General features: G+C 54.3%; 2 protein-coding genes across 5 annotated transcripts in view; both read right to left on the minus strand.

The window, feature by feature from the left end:
* Positions 1–8,412, minus strand: part of CHD5 (chromodomain helicase DNA binding protein 5) — a 61,218-nt gene extending 52,806 nt beyond the window's left edge. For 2 of the 4 annotated variants that reach the window (XM_066374894.1, XM_066374893.1), the window contains exons 1-2: positions 8,240–8,412; positions 219–329 (exon numbers count right to left, since the gene is read on the minus strand). In XM_066374894.1, coding sequence (XP_066230991.1) covers positions 219–329; positions 8,240–8,318 — 190 coding nt within the window. In that variant the 5' untranslated portion in view covers positions 8,319–8,412. Of the gene's footprint in view, positions 1–218; positions 330–6,761; positions 6,838–8,239 lie in introns of those variants that run through there. The other 2 variants (XM_066374895.1, XM_066374896.1) reach the window with 2 other exon arrangements.
* A 5,625-nt stretch (positions 8,413–14,037) lies between these two features.
* RPL22 (ribosomal protein L22) lies at positions 14,038–23,076 on the minus strand. The gene is made up of 4 exons (XM_066374897.1): positions 22,999–23,076; positions 21,206–21,310; positions 18,517–18,641; positions 14,038–14,238 (listed from the first exon to the last, which is right to left on the minus strand). Exons 1-4 carry the CDS (start codon positions 23,008–23,010, stop codon positions 14,094–14,096), a joined length of 387 nt encoding a protein of 128 aa, XP_066230994.1. The 5' UTR covers positions 23,011–23,076; the 3' UTR covers positions 14,038–14,093.

The following is a 23,076-nucleotide window of genomic DNA, read 5'->3' on the forward strand; positions in this document are numbered from 1 at the left end:
CCCAGGGCCCCACAGGGCTGGCTCCCACACAACTCACCCCTACCAGGGGAAGGTGGGGCCGCACCAGCATCTGGGCCACCCTCTGCACTGGGGCCCCCCTCCAGGGTGGCCCAGGGCCCTGCTGTCTCCCCACCCAGGGCACAGGTCCCCTCCCTGTCTGGGACAGCCAGCCCCAGGGGCCCCATCCCAGCCCTTTCCCCATCCTGCTGGGCACAGACCTGGAGAGAAGCAGACTCCAGGCAGGACGGGGAGCTGTTCCAGAGGCGGCGGCCTGAGCAGGGCCTGCGTGCCAGCCATCCTGGGGGACCCGCTCAGCCAGCTTGGCGGTCCTGAGCAGCAGAGAAGGGCACTGCTGAGGACAGGGCCATGTGCAAGGCACAGCTGCTGTGGCCTGGGCCCAGGCGAGAGGGCACAGGTCCGGCAGTGAGGGGCGGGCCCTACGCTGGGTTCATGTGGGCAGGCCTTGCTCGAATCAGGGCAGGCGGAGGCTGGACAGGGACCCTGTGTACCCCAGCCACAATGTGGGAGGGGCAGAGACTTTTCAGGCCAGTTGAGAACGTGCATGGGGACCCCCAGAATCATCTTGGAGCAGAGAAGTCTGGGGGGCCCTGACGGGGCTGGCTGGGAGCCAGGCTGAGACTCAGATGCCTGTCCACGCCTGCTCACTCCCGGGGCTGCCTCCGCTCCCCACGCGGCAGGGAGACTGAGACCGCCTGGGCAGAGCCACCCCCCGCGCCCAGGCGCTGCCCAGCACCTTATGTAACGCACTCAGGCTGATGCAATCGGGAGGGGGCCTCTCCCTCCGCCTCTGGCCACCTCCCGATGCCCCTGTCCCTTCCGCAGGGTGGTCCCCAGACTGAGAAGGCCGGCCCAGCGCACAGTCACTGGCTAACCAGCAGAACAGAGCAGACGCACAGGTGGCTGCAGGAGGTTCTAGAAGGAAGACTGTGACGTGTGGGGGGCTGCACCCAGCCCTGCCCGGGGAGGAGGCAGCCCACTCTAGCCCTAATCCACGCCCAAAACAAGCCTCAGAGGATAAGGCCTAAACCCTCGGCCCAAGGGCAGCCCTGCCCTCCACGCCTGAAGACCTCAAGGCCTAGGCCCCTCTGCCTAATTAAACCCCTCCTCCAAGAACATTCCAGGGCTGTCACCTGAGGATGGGGACCCCACCCTGCCACCCCCATCTCAGACGGACTCTTCCTCTCCCTTCACAGCGTCTGGTGGCCCAGAGGACAACCCAGGGCAGAACTTCGGGGACACTGCCCCCCCCAACCTTCCAATGCCCACGCAGCCCGCCTTCCCTGCAGCCCCCCTCCGACTGCCTCCCTCTCCTGCCGGAGCTCTGAGCTAAAACCAAACCTGGGGACTCACCTAAGCAACCCTTTCCTGCGCCCAACACCCCTCCGAAGCCCTGGCCCGGGCCCTGTCCCCAGGGCACACAACCGGAGGTATGGTGGGATCCCGCTCACCCAGGGTGAAGGCCCAGGGGTAGGGGGGGAAGAGAACTCTGTGTCCTGCTAGCTCCTGGCTGCCCCACAGCTGCCTGGCCAGGCCCTAGCACACCAGCCCTGCCCCTCCAAGCCCAAGGCTTCATCGATCCAAGACAGGCTATAATTAGAACCCATTAGCCTTGTTAGCTCTCCTACCTGCTGGGCTCCCCAGTCAGAGCAGGCCTGGGGAGAGGGCAGGGTTGGGGGAATGGACAGGAGGGAGACCAGTGGGCAGGGAATCTGCCAGGGCAATGGGGGGTCCTGCTTTTTCCTAGTTCACCCCCAGCTCCTCACCATCTCCCCGCACAGGCTGCAGCCCAGGGCACCACGACGTGATGCTGGAAGTTCCCGCACATCACCTGTGCCCGGCAAAGCAGCTAGCGGACATGGATTTATATTAGTTACACAGCGACCTGGGAGGTGGTACTACTATTACCCCCACACGTGCAGATGGGTAAACTGAGGCTCCCGGGACCACCTCACTTGCCCACATCTCAGTTCCACAGCTGGGCAGGTGACAGCGCCAGAGCAGTCCCGACCCTGCCCCTCCCTCCAGGCGTGGGACCCTCCCAGAGTGTAGACTGTCTCCAATGTTTACTTAAGAAGCCCTCTAACACTTAACCAGCATGGTCCATGTGCCAAGGTTGAGGACACTGAGGTGGCTCAGGCCACCCTCTGGCCTAGAAGTTCATACAGGTCCCTCAGGGGCAGTAGGGCTAGTCCACACAAGTCCCCAGGCTGACCCCACAGGTTATGCTCTGACCAGCTCCGCCCCCCTCCTCCCAGAGGGACAGCAGCAGATCCCAGCCCAGGGGCAAGAACGCAGCTCCCCAGGGAGCTCTGTGAACACAACGTGATCAGAGCAAAAGCCCAACATATGGCCGCAGTCAGGAAAGTCAAGTCATCTGATCTGGGGTGGTCCAAGGATTTGGGGCCGCCGAGTCAGGAGCCAGGATAAGAGCTCCCTCACCAGGGTCCAGAAAGGACAGCAAATCTAACAGTGATGGGGACCCATCTCAACATCCTCCACCATCCTCTCCAGAACTGGCGAGAGGGGCTCCTTCCATTCCCCACCCACAACCCAGCACCAAGCAGGGCACAAGACCACTGGCGGCCATCTCAACATCCTCCACCATCCTCTCCAGAACTGGCGAGAAGGAGGGACAGGGGAGCGCAGGCTGCAACCCACAGCCCCCTTCTCAGCAGGGTCACCCCACTGCACTCATCCCTGTCCTTACAATGGGTCTATTACTGCCTTTCTCGTGGGTGATGGAAAATCTGAAACTTGGAGTGGAAAGTGACCATGCAAGGCCCAAGAGGTGCCTGGCAATAGCTGGCAGGCACTAGGGAGTCCCCAAGGTGTTTAGGACAGAGGTAGTAAAGGGGTGGGGGGTGGAGGGCAGAGGGTGGACGGTCTCTGGTTCAGGCACTGCTGGAGCAGGAGTTCTCAGGGCTATGTGAGGGCTGGTCAAGACTAGGTTCCCATCAGTCCGTGGAGCGCCCCCCCCCCATCACAGGCCCTCTGCTGATAATGGGGGGACAGTATTTCCACCCAAGACAGGATTAATAATTTACTGATGACGTTTAACAAAACCCAGACATCACCTCATTGGCATCTCATCAAAGAGAGCGCCAGACCGAAGCACTGTGAGCAGGCAGGTGGGGGTGGGACTGGGACTAGGGGAGGCTTTACCGTAAGGGACGGAGGGCAGTGGGAGTGGTGATGGGGGAGGCTGGGAGCCCAGCACAGGCGGGGGACATGCAAACCCAGAGCACTGGCAGAGAGGAGGAGGAAAGAGAGGCGCAGGGGGAGGAAACGGGGTGACACTCCAGGAGGGCCAGGGAGAGACAGGGACAAAAGAATAAGAGAGAGGGACAGCCAATGACTCAGAAAAGACAGACTGGCAGATTTGGAGACAGACAGGGCTCGACGTGAGGACAGAGTGAGGGAGAAAGAAATTAGGACAGAGCCAAAGAGATAAGGTGGAAAGTCTCAAAGTTTGACCTGTAAAAGCCCCGGAAAGTTAGACACTACACACTGTACCCAGTACCTTGCTCAGGGAAGATAATCACAAGATCTGTGCTGGGTGGATGGAGGGATGGATGGATGGATGGGTAGATGGATAGAGAGGGGTAGGATGCATGGATGGACAAATAGAGAGTGGGCAGGAAGGAAGGAGGGAAGAAAAGAAGGGAGGGAGGGAGGGAGGGAGGGAGGGAGGGAGGGAGGGAGGGAGGGAGGAAGGAAGGAAGGAAGGAAGGAAGGAAGGAAGGAAGGAAGGAAGGAAGGAAGGAAGGAAGGAAGGAAGGAAGGAAGGAGAGATGGAAGGAGCAATGGAAGGAAAGATGGATGGAAGGAAGGATGGATGGATGAAAGGAAGGATGGAAGGAAGGATGAAAGGATGGATGGATGGATGGATGGATGGATGGATGGATGGATGGATGGATGGAAGGAAGGAAGGAAGGAAGGATGGATAGAAGGATGGAAGGAAGGATGAAAGGATGGATGGATGGATGGATGGAGAGAGTGATTAGGATGTATTATACATAAATGGAAGGATAGAATCGCTGAATGGTGGTGGATGGATGGATAGTGGATGGCAAGTGGGTAGGGTGGATAGATGGATTGAAAGTAAGTTGGATAGATGGCTGGTGGGTGGAGAGTGGATTGTTGATTAGTTTTATGGTTGGACGGGAAGATGTCTAGTTAGAAGAGTGACACATGGTGGGTAGATTAATAGATGGGTGGGTGACTGAAAGAACTGATGACATGCTGGATGGATCTTAGTCTCTGATCAATTCAGAGTGAGGTAAATAGTCCACAGGCCAGGCCACTGGGCTAACTGTGCTGATCCTTTCGCCTCCCTCCTCCCAGCAGAGTATTAAATACCACCAGGCTCCTTGAGACACCCCACCAAACCCCCATCTCCCCAAAGCGGGGAGGAGGGAAGCAAAGAAGGCCTGGCCTTGGGGTCATGGCTATCATCACTCCCCCCGGGCCCCTCAGCTCAGGGAACCTAAGATGCTCAGGTCGCCGGGGCCGGTCCTGAGGGCACGGAGGACCTAGGCCATCCAAGTGTCTCTGGGACCAGAGTGGCCACACTGCCTGGCCAGGGGAGAGCCTGGGCTCACCCGCTCTGGGAAACCCACCCCTCTGGCTGACAGACAAGGTTGTGTAGCTGAGGAAGGGCTGGGTCAACCAGGCGGGGAACCTGGAGGAAAAGGCCCAGGTGTCCGGCCCCTCTCTCCCCCCTCCAGCCCTGACTCCCATGGCACCCCAACTTACTGAATGTGAGTACAAGTCTCGGAAGCATGTCCTTGGGCAAGGCAGGTCCGCTGCCCCCCTCGGATGGTGCCAATGATAACAGTCACAGTTTAGTGGGCACCTATTATGTGCTGGGCACTGTGACCTAAGTGTTCCAGGGGCACTGTCTCAGCAGTCCTCATAATAAGCCTCTATGAGGTAACGAGTCTAGATCCCCATTCCACTGAGGCACAGGGGTCTGGGGGGCTTGCCCAAAGTCAGGCAGCTAACAGGCAGAGCCAGGACCCATTCGCCTCCTGAGCACTCCCTTTGCTGGCCACCTGGGCCTCCAGGAGATCTTGGCAGCTGCTGGTCCCTGAGTCAGAGAGGCAGGCACCCACCAAACCCTCCCCTGGAGGCTGGCTCGCCCACCTGCCTCTATGCCAGAGAGCTGGTCGGACAAAGCCCTGTGTGGACAACAGGAATACCACTGCAGGGGAGGTAGGAGACGGGCAAGTGAAAAGAAAGTGGTTTTGACAACTAAGTCCAACTGTTGCTGATTCAAAATTAGCGTGATGGCTCCCAACTTGCTGGCTCCTCCCATCGCTCCTCCTCCTTCCAAGCCTGCGCTGGGCTTCTGTGTTCCCGGATGCAGGATGCAACAGTCCACTACTACTGTCCCAGGGACCCCGCCCATGTGGCCACCTCACCCCAGCACCTTTCACCTTAGCAGGCCCTTTGCAAAGTCGGCCAGCTGTCTGAAAGGTGTTTTGGAACCCGCTGGCTCCAGGTCCACGCAGGTCATGGCCATGGGCTCAGGCTCAGGTGGAGGGCTACAGAGCGGCTGTAATGGAGAGCCAGGGGGCCAGCTGGGGAACCTCAGGCGAGACCAAGGCCTGAGCTTAGGCTGTCATGGTGTCGGGGGCCAGGGGTGACCTAGAGACTCCCAGCCCTCAGACACTGAGACCGCAGCCATCTCACGACCATGCACAGTGCCAGGTGCCAGACACAACTGGTGACCATGGGAGACACACAAGGGGGAGCCCATCAACACAGAAGCAAACTGATGATAAAATTCCAGGGAGCAGACAGCAGCCGGGAAAATAAAGCATGAGAAAAGGTCTGCGAGCCACAGGGGTGGGGCCAGGCTGGAGCTGGGAGGTCAAGGAGGGCCTCCAGGTGGTGACACTGAGCAGGACCTAAATGACAGGAAGGAGGCAGCGGCGAGCAGAGGGAAGAGCAGATGAGGAAGAGGTCACAGCCGGTGCTCAAGGACAGGGAGGAATCTGGGGGGGCTCCAGACGTGGAGAGGAGGCCAGCGTGGCCGCAGAATGTGAATGGGTCGTGGGGGTAGCAGGGTGGAACAGGGCGGGGCTGCACCAGCCACCGGAGCGGTGGAGTCTGGGGTCTGATCTGTGACTTACAAAGGTGACTCTGGCTGCTGAGTAAAGGGTGGCCAGTGAGGACTTGTTAGGAAGCTCTGGAGTGGGCCAGCAGGAGGGGACAGTGGCTTGATCTGGGGACATGGAGAGGAGCCAGGAGCTTGGCAGGCTCGGGACATGTTCTGCAAGTGGAGCACGTGCTCTTACTGATGGGGGTATTGTAGTCCCCAGGCCAAAGGGGCCAAAGCAGGACCTCTCCGCTGCAGACCTTTGGGGGTGTTCCTCGGGCCTCTGGGGGCAGCCTACTGGCACCCCTGTAGCAACAGGCACAAGCAGGAGGGAGAGGGAGACTAGGGGCGGGCAGCAGACTCTGACTGAGCACCAATGACACTGACCCAAACAGAGTGAATTGGGTGTCCACCGGCACAACAGCATTTCTGGGGCTCCTCCCCTCCCCACATCTGGCACCTTGACACAACCAGGGAGAGGAAGTCTTCAGGAAAAGGGGACAGGGGACCCCACCAGGGGGTCAGTGAAGTCCCAGGAATGATCCCGTTAATGCATGTTCAGCTGTCCAGTGTCCCCATCAGAGCCACAAAGGGGCCACGCCCAGAGCACCACCAAGAACCACTGTGAACAACTCACCAAGGAACCAGCAGCCTCCTGGGTAGGAATCAGCCATGGCTTCCAAGCCTGCGCTGGGCTTCTGTGTTCCTCCCAGAAAATGGGCCTGATTTCCCGGATGCAGGATGCAACAGTCCACTACTACTGTCCCAGGGACCCCGCCCATGTGGCCACCTCACCCCAGCTCCTTTCACCTTAGCAGGCCCATTGCAAAGTCGGCCAGCTGTCTGAAAGGTGGCGTGAGGCCAGGTTCCTAAAGGGGCCTCAGCCACTAGGTCAAAGCAAGCAAAACAAGTGGGGAGGGGAAGGAGCCCCCAGTGGGTGTGGCCACCTGATGGGAATCCCCTCCGCAGGAAGGCAGAGCACCCTGGGCAGCTGCTGTCTATTAGGCCCCTCTCCTCATCTCCTGCACATAGGAGTTGGAGTACCAATTTGTGGAATGTTCTATTCCCTGCGAAAGGCACCCCTGGCGCCAGAGAGCACACTGCTGGGCCAGGGAGAGCCCCTGGACATCCCACAGGTCTCTCGGGAGCACAGGAGAGGCCAGGGACTTGGTGCGGGATGCTAAGAAGTATCCGAGTCCCCCAGAAGGGAGGGAGAAAGGCTGGTGGACAGGGGGAGGCCCTGCCCAGCTGTGCCAGGAAGGGGATCGTCCCAAACAAACGGTAAGCAGCAGTTAACTAAAGAATGATCCTGCAAGGTTACCCCTGACGCACCAGCCATCTTTACGCTGAATTCTGAAAGGAATGGCAAGGGCAGGGGCGGAGGCCTGGGCGGCAGGCCCACAGCCAAAGCAGGGTGGCTGGGAACAGCACTGCCCCAGCGGCCCTGGGCTGCAGACGCCGGCGGCTGTAAGGCGCGCCAGGACGACGCCGGCGGCCGGGCAAAGTGTTTGGAAGCCGCGGTCACAGCACCCAGAGGCTGGAAGAGGAGAGTAGGAGTTCGAACCCACGCGCCCGGCCTGGGGCCCTCATGGGTCCTGAAGGAAGCCGCCCCAGCCGGGGCACTCGCAGGGTTCCCAAGCACGGCCCGTCTGAGCCCCACTTGGGGCCCCACCCAGCCCACCCTTGGGCCGAGATGGGCCAGCCCCTGGGAGGCCAGAGGCGCGTGGGGCGAGAGCCGGGGTGAGCGGCTCCAGGAGCCAAGCGCGATTCCCGCCCCCTTCAAGGGCACGCGGGCTGACCCTGGCGGCGCCGCGCCCCCTCCCTGCCCCGGGCGCCCAGCGCAGCGCCCCGCACCGTCCTCCGCCTCCGCCGAGCCCGCGCAGCGGCCCGGGTGGCCCGATCGCACCCGCCCTTGGCCGCCCGCGCGCCGCGCCCCGGTGCTGGCTGAGCCCCGCGCCCTTGGCCGCGCGCTACCAGCAGAGCGGGAGCGCCGCCCGGGCACCCCCACATGCGTGCCGCCAGCGCCGCCCGCGCGGTCGGGGCTCGGGACCCCAGCAGTCCTCGCGCCCCCTCCCCCGCCGCCCCGGCCCCAGGCGCAGCCGGCGCCCCGCTCACCTGACATCTCGTCCTCGTTCTCCATCTCGTCCGCGAACAGCCGCGGCAGCTCCTCCTCGGTGCCCAGCGGGCCCCGCATGCCCGGCGCGGGGGGGAGGGGAGGTGGGCGCCCCCCCTCCCGCCGGGCGCGGTGCCAGCCTTAACCCGTGAGCTGCCGGACTGTTGCGCGCGGCGGGCGCGGCGGCCTCGGCGAGAAGATGGCGGCCGCCTGCCCCCCCAACCCCCCAAACCTCCACCTCCCCGTCTCGACCCCCTTCCTCTAGGCCGCCTTCGCTCTGCTCCCGCAAAGCCCGGGCTGCCCCGCCCACCGCGCCCCGCAGCCCGAGTCCGCAGCCGGCGGAGGGTGGCGGTGGCAGCGCCCGCGGCACGGCTGCACGGCGGGGGGTGGGGGGGGGCACACATGCCCGGATTGTGACGTCCAGTCTGGTTGCTGTGGCAACCCCATCCCATCGTTCCGGCAGCGCGACTAGTTAACAGCCAAGAACAAGTTGGGAGACTAGTCCTGGGCAGCCCGGCGGAGGGTGGGGACAGAGCGCTCCGGCAGGGGGAGCCGTCGAGGTGCCCGCGTGTCCGGGGACCCGACGGCGGCGCGGGCAGCCGGGCCTCGGGCGAGCGGGCCCAGTGGGAGCGGGGAACGCCGCCCGTGCGCGCCAGGGTCAGGGCCCGCCGCCGCCCCGCCCGGGAATGCGCTCGGCCTGGGTCCCCAAGGGCGTGGGGGCGGGGGCGCCCGTGCGGCGCGCAGCGAGCTCCCGCGTCCCTCTCACACGCACCGGGACCGTCGCTTTTCCACACCCGGCTCCGGCCCCGACACGCTTCTAACCCCATTTCTAAAGAGGATTAGAAGAAAAATGTGTTCCGCACTTGGGGAAGGGGCGCTCCGTCAACCGGGGGTCTTCCTTAAGAAGAATCTGTGCACCCTGCTCCCACCGCCCAAGTGCCCTCTTCCAGAAAAGCCTTCCAGGCTGGATCCAGACCCCTGGGGGTGCTACGGCTCAGCGTTCTCTGGGCAAAAAACTCTCTCTCTCAGAAGCCACACCTGTCGCTGAGCGGGAAAGAAGCCACCAGCCTTCGGTTGTTAAAGGTGAAGATGGAGGCCAAAGACCTCGGGCGCAAGACTGGAATTTTAAATGAGTGCCGCCAAGACCGTCACAGCTGAAAGCCTCAAAGCTACTCTAAGGAGGCGAAAGTTTCCGTGGCCCGCAGGACGGCCAGCTCCCCAACCTACAATGGGCAATAAAGGGAAGGCAGCCTTGCTTCACCTCACTGCCCCCACGGCCAGAAACATCTTGGGGAATCCACTGGGGCCCCACATCGCTGCCAGGCACCTGCAGCGTCTGCCTGACTTGGGAAGTCAAAAGCGGGGGTGGGTCTCCTCTGTAGCATCTGCACCCCATCCCTGCCACACTGACGTCACCAGGAGGGCTCTCCTTTCCCAGGGCCTTTGGGGAACCAGGAGAGTTGTGCCTGCCTATGCAAGACCTCTTAAGGAGGTGGTCACAAGCCAAACCACAGTGAGTCTAAGCCATGTCCAAGCCGTGACCAGAAGGCAATGGATGGCCTGGGAAGAAGCCTTTTTTTTTTTTTTTACAGGGACAGAGAGAGAGTCAGAGAGAGGGATAGATAGGGACAGACAGACAGGAAACGGAGAGAGATGAGAAGCATCAATCATCAGTTTTCTGTTGCAACACCTCAGTTGTTCATTGATTGCTTTCTCATATGTGCCTTGACCGCGGGCCTTCAGCAGACCGAATAACCCCTTGCTGGAGCCAGCGACCTTGGGTTCAAGCTGGTGACCTTTTCTTTTTTTTTCTCAAGCCAGATGAGCCCGCGCTCAAGCTGGCGACCTCAGGGTCTCGAACCTGGGTCCTCCGCATCCCAGTCCAATGCTCTATCTACTACGCCACCTCCTGGTCAGGCAGAAGTGTAGCCATTTTTGCCTCCCCGTTCCCATCCAAATTAATTGCCAGCCAGCCCCAAGCAGAAGCTTCTCTTCACTCGCTGCTGGGCAAGGGCAGGACCGTGTGGCCCCCTGAATCACGGGCACGGGGTGCCAGGAATCTCTTCTCGCAGATCGTTTTTAAACCACACTAGAGAGAGATGAATGCGCCCAGTGCAGGTGGCCAGCAAGGGCAAAGCGACAGGCAGCAGGGAGGACAGCTAAAAACGCAGAGGGCTTCTGGTGGTCCATGGCTGCATCTCACATCCCTGGGGAACTAGCCAAGGGACCCCAAATCGCTCTAGCTGGCCTGCATTTCCCTGACAATGCTCCCTTGCTCTCTCCAGGCTGGTTATCCAGCCAGGAGAAAACCCTAAGCACCACCAAACATGCCCACCCCTCAGTTACCAGCCCCCCCGGCCCCTCCCAGCTTGCAGGATGAGGTCAGGACACTCCCACAGGTTCCCTATCCCACTTGAAAGTGACACACAGTATTTCCCTATCGCCATAAAGCCCCCCCACCCACCCACACACACAGACACACTAGGCCTCTGAAGGGCCTCAAGTGCTTTTTCCTCCACCCCTCACAGCCAGTCACGCAGGTCACAGCTCTGACCTGGCCTCGAGCAGGTGAACCCACCTCCTGGGCAGTCACGGAACTGAACGCCCCTGTGCACCAAGACCTCACTTGCACGCCAAGCCCATTTCTTGGGGGAGGAGGCCTGTCCCTCTCCCAACCACGTGGGGTTGCTGGAGAGCCAAGGGGCTTCTCAGAAAGGCAGATTCCTGGCCTTGGCCCTGGACCTGAGAGTGCGTATTGGCCTTAAAGCAGCTGGTCAGCAGTTTAGACACTTTCAGCTTGGCCTAAAATAGCCTAGAAAAGAGAATGTGGGTTCTCAAATTCTCAGGTAGGAAAAGGCCTGAATTACCAGTTCTTTGGTTTTTGTTGTGAGATAAGCACCATCATGTCATCATTAGACAGCGGTCCTCCTGTGTCCTTCAGCAGAGCGCCCTGCGGGAAACAGACCCCCCAGACCGGTCTCTGCCTCACCTCCGGGGAGAGGAGACACTGCCACAGCTGACTGCAGCACGGAGGCCGCTTACTTGCGGCTCAGGCCACGCCTACCGCGGGACTGCTCAGGCTCTCCGAGTAGGCTTCTGACCCCAGCCAGCTGTGGTTAGACCAGGGTCACACGGAAGGTTCCTTGGTACTGCCAAAGCTGCAGTGGTCTCCTCAGGGACCCACATCCCAACCGTGTCCCTTCTTCCCGGGAAAGGGGCCTGTACACAGCTCAGTCTCCAATACTTGATAAGCTGGGAGGGCACAGGGGAGTCACAAAGACCCCAGCAGCAACAGGAATGAAATGGTGACCCCAAAGTCAGCCTGCAGACTCCCCTGAGGTCATCAATGATCTGACCCAGAGACCATTACAGCCTCCCAGAAATCAAGCATCCCCTAAAAAGCCTCAGATATAAATACCCCAGAACATTCTGTGATTCTGACCATCTTGAAATGTATTTGATAGACTCAACCCTCCTGCTCCCCCCACTCCCCACCGCCATTTCTGAGTGTTTCTCCTGGCTCCGTGCTGGGCACCAATGGTGAAGTTAGAACCTGTGTACTGCAACACTTGGGTCTTCCAGAAGGGCGATGGGGACATCACTCATGACTGTCAATGTCACCACGGAGAAGGGGGTCGCGGAGCAAAGTGACCCCCTTCCAGCTAGGGATGGTGTTGATCAAGCCCAGGCAGACGTGCTGGTGATAACTAGTCCGCTGAGAACAACTGTTCCGACTTCCCATTTCATGTCTTTGATGGTCTTAAATCTCAGCCTGAAGCGCTCTGTGACCCAATCTGTTCCTGGGCCTTGAATACAGGATTTCAGCTCCAGCAGGTAAGCCGTGGTCCGGGCACTGCTGTGCATCGGGCATGCAAACACTCGGGTCCCCACAGCTTCCCCCCATCAGAGATGCCACCCGTTTACAAACGCCCGAAGAAACTACACGGAGAGTTCAGCTCTGCTCAGCTGCAGAGCTTCATGGGGCCCAGCGGCACAACTACGGGGAAGAAACGGGGAATAAACGACATCTTCTTCTCAAGCTTAATGAAGACCAAGGTCATTGTCAATACAGCAATTAATCAGTGAGGGCAAAATTTCCACTCCTAAACAGATTAACATGTCAATCCTTTAAAAAAAAAAAAAAAAAAGCTTTGCACAGTAACAGTAGCTGTGTTAGCCACTTTAATATAAAATGTGATCAAAACTCAATTACAAGAGTTCAAAAAGGCATAGAAAAACCAATGTTCTGATTTTATTACAAGTTTTTAAAAATCTGGGTGTTAAAAAAAAACATATATGCTAATTTCAGCCCAGAATTAATATTTTACAACCAAACTAATAATTACTACAGGGGAGCATCAATGCAACAATCAAGAAGAGTCATAAATTTAGTTAACAGTGACGTGGTAAGGCAGAGCTGGAGAGCAACTGATGTCTCAGCCAATGAGAAGCCCCGCCTTCTGGGGGACAGAGAGACAGGAATTTCTGCTTCAGGAAATTTGCATAGAAATAGAAAATGCTAGAGCCTTTACCACGAATGAAATTTCAAAGCCTCAAGTTAAATTCAATCCAAGGTGCACCAAATGTTGAATTGGAGCCAAGGCAGGACCCCAACATCTCATTTCAGGTAGACAACTAGCAGAGCCCAAGAATTTCAGGTGTGAAAATTAGCTACAGGCAAGCTCTGTAAAAACATGAATTTTATTCACCATAATTTTAAGACAATGCAGACATTTCTGCAGAACTATTTATATTTCACAAGGGCACCATAAGGCATCAGGGTCTCTTCCCAAAGTCACTTGAAAACGCTGGTCCTCTTAGTCCTCACAGCCTAAGAGTCTCCCCAGACATCCAGCCTCTAAGATCCCAGGACAAGGAACCATGCTCGCTTTCTACCCCAGTACCACGCAGGAACAAAACTTGGCTTGGTCCTGCTTAAGTGTTTGTAGAATGACTTTTGACCTTAAATCCAGCCATGGTCTAAATGGCATGGGAGCAGCTATCCCGAACATCTCAGCGGTTCTTTCAGGCAGAACCATCTGCCTCCCAATCCGTGTCCCCCCCCCTCCCCCACCACCACCCGTGAAAAGACTCAGGCCTGAGCGGCAGACTTCCCACCAGGACTTGCACAGCTGCTGACATCTGAAAGCTCTACTCTTCCTCACCTCCAGCTCCCCCTGCCGGAGGCCCAAGTGACAGACTGTGTGCTGCGAAGGCCTGGAGAAACGTCTATGTACAAATTCTTTTTTGTGCACTGTACTTCAATTTAACACCTGGGATTTTTAAGAGGTGCTCTCCAAACCCTTTCCTGGGGGCAGCAGAGTATGCAGCAACAACAAAGAACCGTGATTTATTTCTAGAAGAAAACAGATTTAACAGACAGAGTAATTATGGACATCGAGAGTAATTTGTAACCAAAAAATAAAAAGACAAACACCCCAGAGCCCTCCCCTTTTCCCACAGGGAGGCCCCTACACAGAAGGCATTGGTTTGCTGGCTCAGGAGCCCCCACACCTGTACTCCTGAATGTGAGGACAGCGCCAGATCAAACCATCCCTGTTGCAGTGAATCACTACCGAGGCTCACACCTCCACACCTGATCCACTTGCTCCATGTCAAATCCTTGTCAGCTCCTTTAGGAGACCCCTCTTCTATTCTGGTATGACTACCATGAAAACTAATTTTTAAGCAGGGGAAAAGTCTAATGACTAAGTGAACAGCAGCCCAAGTGAAGCCCTTTTACTACGATTTCCAGTTTCCTGTTCAATCCACACTGCAGAGATACAAGGAAAGCCACCGATTTGGTTCCTTGATTTTATTTAAGAACACATACAAAACGTGCCAGGTAAACGAGGGTTAATCCTCATCTTCCTCCTCTTCTTCATCCTGGTTTATCTGGAAGTAACGTAATTCGTAACTCTCTTTGCTGTTAGCAACTACGCGCAACCAGTCACGTAGATTATTCTTCTTCAAATATTTTTTGGTGAGATATTTCAAATACCTGCAGAAAAAGAACACTTGAGAATGCCACTAGACACTTAGCCTTCTTGCACTCTGAAACACTGTACCTTTTATGGAACCCCTGCCTTCAAAGGCATTACAATTCAAAGTGTTTTCTCATCTTCCAAAAATGGCAAAATAAGGCATATACCCAGCCAATGGTCTCACAAGAATAAACAGTCACAGTTCATCTAAACTGGTAATAAAGGGGAGAACTGGTAAGATGTCAGAGCTGGCCATGAAACAGCAGCAAAATAGTTTTAGTGGCCACTGGAGAAAGATGCTGTGGTTAATTGACAAGTACACAACCGCAGTAGCTTTTATTGAGAAAGCACGAGGTTTCCACTGAGCTCCAAGCAAGCACTTCCTACACGTCACCTCAGTGAGTCAGACCTCTAAGGGAGGCTGTTCAGGTTATGGGGACGGCTTCTTAGGGTCGTGTTACACACCCTCACTTCTGTTGTGACACCCACTCCCCAACACCCCGGACAGGCTGCCCCCACCACCCTGGCTCCAGCTTTGCAGTGAGCACTCCTCCTCTCACCTGTCTGCTTAGGAAGCCCTGCGGTGTGTCTCCTCAAGCACCTTCCCAAAGCCAAGGAGGACAGGGAATGGAATGCCAAACAAACCCCCCTGACCAGGTGGTGGCGCAGTGGATAGAGCGTCGACCTGGGACGCTGCGGACCCAGGTTCTCCGAGGTCACCAGCTTGAGCACGGTCTCAGCAGCTTGAGCACGGGATCACAGACATGACCCCATGGTTGCTGGCTTCAGTCCAAAGGTCGCTGGCTCGGCGGGAGCCCCCGGTCAAGGCACATATGAGAAGCATTCAATGAACAACTGAAGTGCCACACTACGAGTTGATGCTTCTCATCTCTCTCCCTTCCTATCTCTCTCTCAAAAAAAAAAAAGGCCCACTGCTAGACAAAGTAACCTTTCCTTTCCAAACAGTTTCTCCATCTATAAAACAGGACTCGTAATGCCAGCCATCTCTTTACACTGTAGGAAGACTGAATGAGGCGCACAGGTAACTGGCATAGTAGCAAGAACCCAAATGTTAATGTAATAACAAACTCACATCTCCAAGAAATGAATACCATTCAACAGTGTTACTTACAACAGAGCAATCTTCACAAAGATGTGAAGATCTTAATTCAATCTATCCACTTTTCCCTACATAAAAAAACAAACCAATATGGTTGTTCCATTTAAAAAATATTTTTCTTGTTTCTTTTATTATTTCTACCATATTTAGGTGAAGTGGTTAACTCGAAAGTTCAGGGGATTTGAAAATTTTCATACTAGAATGTTGAGGGGAGCTAAGTGGAGAGCTGCAGAAGTTGAGAGAAGCGAGTTCTAGATCAGGAGCACCTTGAATGTCTGAAGAAAAAACAGATCTATCAGCAAGACAGGAAAGCTTTAATAGAAGACGAAAGCTCCTTTCTTTTGCCACTGGGTGAAGATCAGAAAATAGGTGGGAACTCAAGTAAGCTATGTCAGGAGATGCAATAATCTCTATCAAATTGCCTTTTTTTTTTAATTTGTACTTACTGATTTTAGAGAGAGAATAGGAAAGGAAGAGAGAGAGAGAGAGTGAGACAAAGAGACAGAGATTTGCTGTTCCACTTATTTATGCACTCACTGGTTGATTTTTGCACGTGCCCTGACTGGGGAATAGAGCCCGTAACTTTGGCGTATCAGGATGATGCTCTAACCAACTGAGCTATTGCCAGGGCTCAAATTGCCTTCAGCACAAATAAAATAACTCAGCCAGGCGAAACAGGACTCTTTCACTTACGCTTTAAATCATCTCTTGACTGATCTCTTTAAAAATAAAAATAGGACTGCCTGACTGGTGGTGGTGCAGTACACAGACCATCAACCTGGGATGCTGAGGTCTCAGGTTAGAAACCCCAAGGTCACCGGCTTGAGCGGGGTCACTGGCTCCGCTGGAGTCCCCACCAGTCAAGGCACAAATGAAAAGTAATCAATGGACCACTAAAGTGACACAAGTTGATACTTCTCATCTCTCTCCCTTCCTCTCTCTCTCTAAAAAATAAAATAATATACAATAAAATAAAAGTAGGCCCTGGATGGGTGGTTCATTGGATGAGTGTCATCCTGGCACACTGAAGTCATGGGTTCGATCCCCAGTCAGGGCATATGAAGAGCAGCCAATAAGTACATAACTAAATAGACCAACTAAATGGAAGAATGAGTTGATGCTTCTTTCTCTCCCTCCCCCCAATCAATGGAATTTTTTTAGTTTTAAAAAACTAGAAGTTTAGCCTGACCAGGCGGTGGCGCAGTGGATAGAACGTTGGACTGGGATGCTGAGGACCCAGGTTCGAGACCCTGAGGTCGCCAACTTGAGAGCGAGCTCATCTGGTTTGAGCAAAAGCTCACCAGCTTGGACCCAAGGTCACTGGCTTGAGCAAGGGGTTACTCGGTCTGCTGAAGGCCCACGGTCAAAGCACATATGAGAAAGCAATCAATGAACAACTAAGGTGTCACAATGTGCAACAAAAAACTAATGATTGATGCTTCTCATCTCTCCGTTCCTGTCTGTCCCTGCCTATCCCTCTCTCTGACTCTCTCTGGAAAAAAAAATAATAGAAAAAACCTTAAAAAAATTAGAAGTTTAAAAAATAAATAAAAGCAAAGGCTTAATTAACTATAACCAAATTTGTCCTAACACACATTCGAATTTCCTACTATTTGATACAGTTTGATTGAAAGCTTTTTCCCTGGCTGGTGGCTCAGTGGATAGAGCATCAGCCTGGCCTATGGATATCCTGGCTTCAATTCCCCGTCAGGGCACACAGGAGAAGCGAACATCTGCTTCTTCCCCCTCCCTCTCCCCATTCTATCAGTCTTCCTCTCCCCATAGCCAGTGGCTCAACTAGTTCAAGCTGGTCCCGGGCCCTGGAACATAACAACCTCAGGCACTAAAAATAGCTTGGTACTCCGATCCTCTGCCACAGAAGATCCCCATCAGGGCAAGGAGCACACGTGGGAGTCTGCCTCACTGCCTCCCCTCCACTCACCTTTTTCTTTTTCTTTTTTTTTTTTTTACAGAGACAGAGAGTGAGTCAGAGAGAGGGATAGACAGGGACAGACAGACAGGAACGGAGAGAGATGAGAAGCATCAATTATTAGTTTTTCATTGCACGTTGCAACACCTTAGTTGTTCATTGATTGCTTTCTCATATGTGCCTTGACCACGGGCCTTCAGCAGACCGAGTAACCCCTTGCTGGAGCCAGCGACCTTGGGTTCAAGCTGGTGACCTCGGGGTCTCGAACCTGGGTCTTCCGCATCCCAGTCCAATGCTCTATCCACTGCACCACCGCCTGGTCAGGCCCCTCCACTCACCTTAAAAAAAAAGAAGCTCCTAAGGAATACGCCAAACTCTGGGCTAGGAGCTACATACAAACATGGCCAATTGTTTCACGACTTCTAAAGTGTTTTAACTTCATTCTCCAAACAAAATTATGCAATACAGCTGGGCAAGAGAACCAATGTCTGACTCAGAACATGAACTGCACAGGAATTAGAGTGACTTCAGTCTAAACGGAAACTTCAGACTTTTCGTACAATTGTAATAAGAAGGGTAAAAATAAATATATAAAATTAAAAACGCAAGCTCTTCCATGTGGCCCGGAGGCAGAGAAAGTCTACATTTTCAAGAATGCCATATAAGCGAGTCTGCCCACCTTGACTGCTCGAAACACCTGAGCCTGTGAAAAACAATTTTTACAGCTACCAAAGGCTGCATACTTTTTTGGGGTTTGTTTGTTTTTTCCGAAGTTAGAAGCAGGGAGGCAGACAGGCTCTCCCATGTGCCAGACTGGGATCCACCTGGCATACCCACCAGGGGGCGGTGCTCCGTTGCAATAGGAGCCATTCTAGCACCTGAGGCAGAGGCCACGGAGCCATCCCTCAGCGCCCTGACCAACTTTGCTCCAATGGAGCCTTGGCTGCAGGAGGGGAAGAGAGAGACAGAGAGGAAGGAGAGGGAAGGGTGATGAAGCAGATGGGTGCTTCTCCTGTGTGCCCTGGCCGGGAATTGAACCCAGGATTTCCACATGCCGGGCCAACCGGCCAGGGTCAAGGCTGCATACTTTTAACTGCCATAACAGCCTCCATTCACTCAGTGCCTCGTCCTGGGCACGGCTACAGAAGTTCAAACAACAGATCAGACAGCCACATTCCTGTCCTGGCTGAGGGCCGGCATCTTCCTGCAGGGACGCAGGCTGGTGGCACTCCTCTCTCCCCATACCTTTTAGAAAAAGGCACCTCAGAAGTGACAGTGATCTTGCTTTTGCTTCTTTCGATGGTTACAACTCCTCCACCGAGATTCCCGGCTTTCCCGTTCACTTTGATTCTCTCCTGAAGAAACTGCTCCTGTAAAAACCGCCAAATCGACCCATGAGGGAAGTGACAAGCTCACCCGTCCATCAGCAGAATCTATTATTCATCCTAACACTGAACATAATATGTAATATGTTCCATCTTTTTAAAAAAAATGGTAACAAATCTTTATTAATATATACAAGGTCTGACATCTAGGAACAGCAATTAGAAAATGACACTATCTACTTTATTTACACATCCAACAGGAAAACAAAATCCTAGTATGAACACACTTGACTGCTCCACACAAGGTCAAATGTGTCTCTACATGGAAGGCTTTGACTCGTGGGTCAAAGGTAAAGAGTAGACAGGAAATCCGGGGCCAAAATGCTACAAGCTTGGTACAGGCAACCAAGGTTGCAAACAACTTCTGAATCTAAGGAGTATAAAAACACTGTCCTCAGCACAGTTTTCTCTTCAACCTAGTAAAAGGAGCAAAAACATAAAATGACCAAAACAATCACAGGCCCACTCCATGGCCACGTGCATGGCACAGGGGCAGCCCAGGAGCCCAGAGGGGTCTCGGCAAAGCCCGGCAGCAGCGGGGACTGGTCCTCCACCTACATGGCTTTGGGGGTCTTTGTCCAAAGACAAAGGAGGGCTCTTTGGGGGTCTTTGTCCAAAGACAAAGGAGGGCTCTTTTTGGTATTCTTTACTTTTTTCCTTTTGGATTTCCTTAGGATTTTTTCCCTTGGTTTTTTTCTTTTTTTAATATTCTTTTTCATTTTCTTTCTATTGCAATGATATAAAGTCCCTTTCAGCTGCAAATCCCTACAGTCCTGTATTTAAAATTTCCAACCATAATATGCTAAATGGTGATGGGGTAATGTGACTAGATCAGAAATTGTGATTCCTGCACCTGAGACTCCTGACTCAAGTTTTCTACCCTAAGAAGGAAAGTGGTGCCTGACCAGGCGGTGGCGCAGTGGATAGAGCGTCAGACTGGGATGCAGAGGACCCAGGTTTGAGACCCCGAGGTCGCCAGCTTGAGCGCGGGATCATCTGGTTTGAGCAAAAGCCCACCAGCTTGAACCCAAGGTCGCTGGCTCCAACAAGGGGTTACTCGCTCTGCTGAAGGCCCACAGTCAAGGCACGTATGAGAAAGCAATCAATGAACAACTAAGGTGTTGCAACACGCAATGAAAAACTAATGATTGATGCTTCTCATCTCTCTCCGTTCCTGTCTGTCTGTCCCTGTCTATCCCTCTCTGACTCACTCTCTGTAAAAAATAAATAAAATTAAAAAAAAAAAGAAAGTGGTCACACACACAGATGAGTGCAGGGAAGTGGCGGGGGGGGGGGGGGGGGAGTGGGCAGGGCCACGACAGACACAAACTGGGGCCACAAAGGTTAGGAGGGAAAAGAAGCCACAGAAGAAAGCAAGAAACACTGGATGTGGAAGACACTAAAAAGCCAAGTGAGTTCCCTCCTGTGTCATCAGTGGCCACAGGCCGAGCTTTTCCTTTTTTTATATTTGGAAACTATTCATGTTGTGATAATGTTATCTTGGCAGTAGCTGATGCTCTGGAGGCAGAAGAACAAAGGTAAATTTGGAAGGTTTCTGCACACTAAGAAGCCTGAATTCTTCTGGAGTGGTGACCGGAGAGGAAGAGTAAAACACCCAAATCAAGCTGCAGAGTCAGAATGTGACAAAGGCTGCCTGACCAGGCAGTGATGCAGTGGACAGAGCGTGGGCCTGGGATGCTGAGGACCCAGGCTCAAAACCCTGAGGTTGCCAGCTTGAGTGTGGGATCCTAGACATGACACCATGAGCGCTGGCTTGAGCCTAAAAGGTCACTGCTTGAGCAAGAGGTCACAACTGGCTCAGTTGAAACCCCTTGGTCAAGGCACGTATGAGAAGCAACCAATGAACAATTAAGGTGCTGCAACTATGAGTTGATGCTTCTCATCTCTCTCCCTCCCTGTCTGTCCCTCTCTCTTTCTCAAAAAAAAACTGGCAAGGTTGATTTTTCTAGATTTAAGTGAAATAGAGGAATACTGGAGAATGGGCCAAACACAAGAGCAAAAAACAAGTACAGAGCAAGGCCTGAAAAAAAAACTCAAGCTTCAAGTACAAGTCAGCATGCGGGACACTTGACGCTGTACTTTAGGAACACGGAAAGCTTGAGGAGACACTGCTATCTGCCCAGCAGGAAAGCCAGGACCCCAGCAGCCCGGTCCCTGAGCATCAAGGCCCATCTCTTATACTCAAACACAGCAGAGTGCAAAAGGGGACATGAATCTGAGGAAGTCTGTCCATTTCCTGGTAACTTTTTAAGTAAAATCCTTTTTGGACATAAAGCAAGACAAGAAAAGGAGGCAGTTCTCTAGCACCGATGTGCTACAGCCCAACTTGCTTATTCTTCACAGCCCTGTCACACATGAGGGATCCCGCGACTGAGAAACAGGTAAGGGGACCTCGCTCCCAAGTCCACACAGAGCCAGACTGTGGCGCTGCCTAGGAGCCAGGAGCAGAAACAGGCTCCTGTGTGTTTTCTCAGCACAATCTCAAAAGGTTCTCGGCTGTCCAGAATGGCACCAAGGGTCCAACTTACAAAATTGGCAGCATCCATGATTCCATCTTCTACAGGATGGGTGCAGTCAAGGGTAAACTTCAGAACTTGCTTCTTTTTTTTACCCCCCTTCGCCACAATCTTTTTCTAAGAAAGTACACAAACACAGATGAAGGCACAACCAGCCCCCCACCCACCAAAAAAAAAAAAAAGAGTAAAAGAACCAAAAACACCAAAGGTGTACAAGCCCATACAAATGCAAAACTCAGGGAGTTGTGTTCCCTTACAAGGGTGCCAAGAGCCATCCTCTGCCCAAGAATGGAGGAGTAACACCCTAGATTAGGCCTTCTGAAGGGGAAATCATTCTAGCACTCGACCCATATACACTTTACAGACTCCCCAATCTCTTCAGGCAGGAAGGTGTGTTAGCTTATGAAGCACAACACAGTGAAGTTTCCCTATTATGTGCCATAGCATTTCCTGAAATAACTCACCCCGGGATTCGGGCACAGGCCTACAAATGTCTTGCCTACCTAAAACAATTTTAATCTAAAATCAATACTTGTCCTGATCCTCTAGACCAGGGTCCTGACCGTCTCACCTGCCTCAGAGTACATCGTAGCAGCCAGGACAAGAGAAAGGCCGACTTAGGCTTTAACTACAATTCTATTGTCAACAATTTCTGGTCTTTCCACTAACTTAATCTACGAATTAGCACTTTCAAACATTCGGCTGGCACATTATCCCACAAAGTTCTAGCTCCTCTACTCTCACAAAGAAGCTGACATTCTACAAACTCCCAACACCGTTCAAAAGGCATCTGTACAACCTACTTACCTGTAATTCCACTCTTAAAAAGCTTTGGCAGAAATCTAAAAAGACCTCGACACGAACACACCTTAACTCCCGCCCCACTTAATGTTGCAAAGAACTTCATAAACCGTGCATGAGCTGGGTCACCTTTCCAAACATTTAACTACTGCAAAAATCACCGACACCTTCCCCCCCTTTTTAAGACATCCCTTCCTAGTCACGATCGAAAGGGCTGCTTTACGATCTAGGCCCAAAAAATACACAATCAAAAAGGGAAAGGAGAAAAAACACCTGCCATCACGGTTTTAAACAAAAACATACGAATGCCTTGAAGCATGAGCATAACAAGTCCACCCAAGGGGAGCAGGTGAACCGAAAAAACGTGGGCGTAGGACTCCCAACTCTCCCCCAGGTAACCTGGGAAGAGAGCACCTGCAGGCAGAGGGACACGAGGACGCCGCGCCGCCCCGGCCCGGCTCAGGGTCTGTACACCTGCGCCCCGTACTAACAACGTCCTCGGGGGACGCTACAGAGGTCCTCGCACTCGGCCCTGCCTCGGAAATCAGACCACCTCCCGTGGGCATTTTCACTCGTCCCCGAGTCCTGGCCATAGGCTTCCCGGATGTGCGGCTCCCCAAGGGTAGCCGGTCCCCTTCTCCTCCCCGCCCTCCGCCCCGCTAACCAGGCCCAGACGCTCGGCTGTCTCACGCCGGCCGGGCTCCCAGAGCCGCAGACCCTCCCAGGCCGCAGCCCCAGCACGCCAGCTCCCCGATGGCCATAGGCTGGAGTCCGAGCTCGAGCCTGAGCTGCGTGCAGGTCTCCGTCCCCGGCCCCAGGCCGCGGCCTCCTCTGCCCACAACGCGCTGCGCCCAGCGCCGGCCCGGACGCGATCCGGCCGGCCTTCCAGTTCAGCCCCGGGCTGACGATTCAGAACGCCGTCCCCTGCGAACCGCGTAAGAGCAGAGCCTGCGAGGCCCACGTGCCAGTCCCGGAGCGGAGGCCTTACGCGGAGCCATACTAACCACAGGCGCCATTGCCGCAGCGGAGGGAGAAAGGGAGTTGAGCGTAGTGCGCAGACGCAAAGTGCCACAGCGCGTAGC

The sequence above is a fragment of the Saccopteryx leptura genome, chromosome 3 (genome assembly GCF_036850995.1).
Source record: "Saccopteryx leptura isolate mSacLep1 chromosome 3, mSacLep1_pri_phased_curated, whole genome shotgun sequence".
Lineage (NCBI taxonomy): Eukaryota > Metazoa > Chordata > Mammalia > Chiroptera > Emballonuridae > Saccopteryx > Saccopteryx leptura.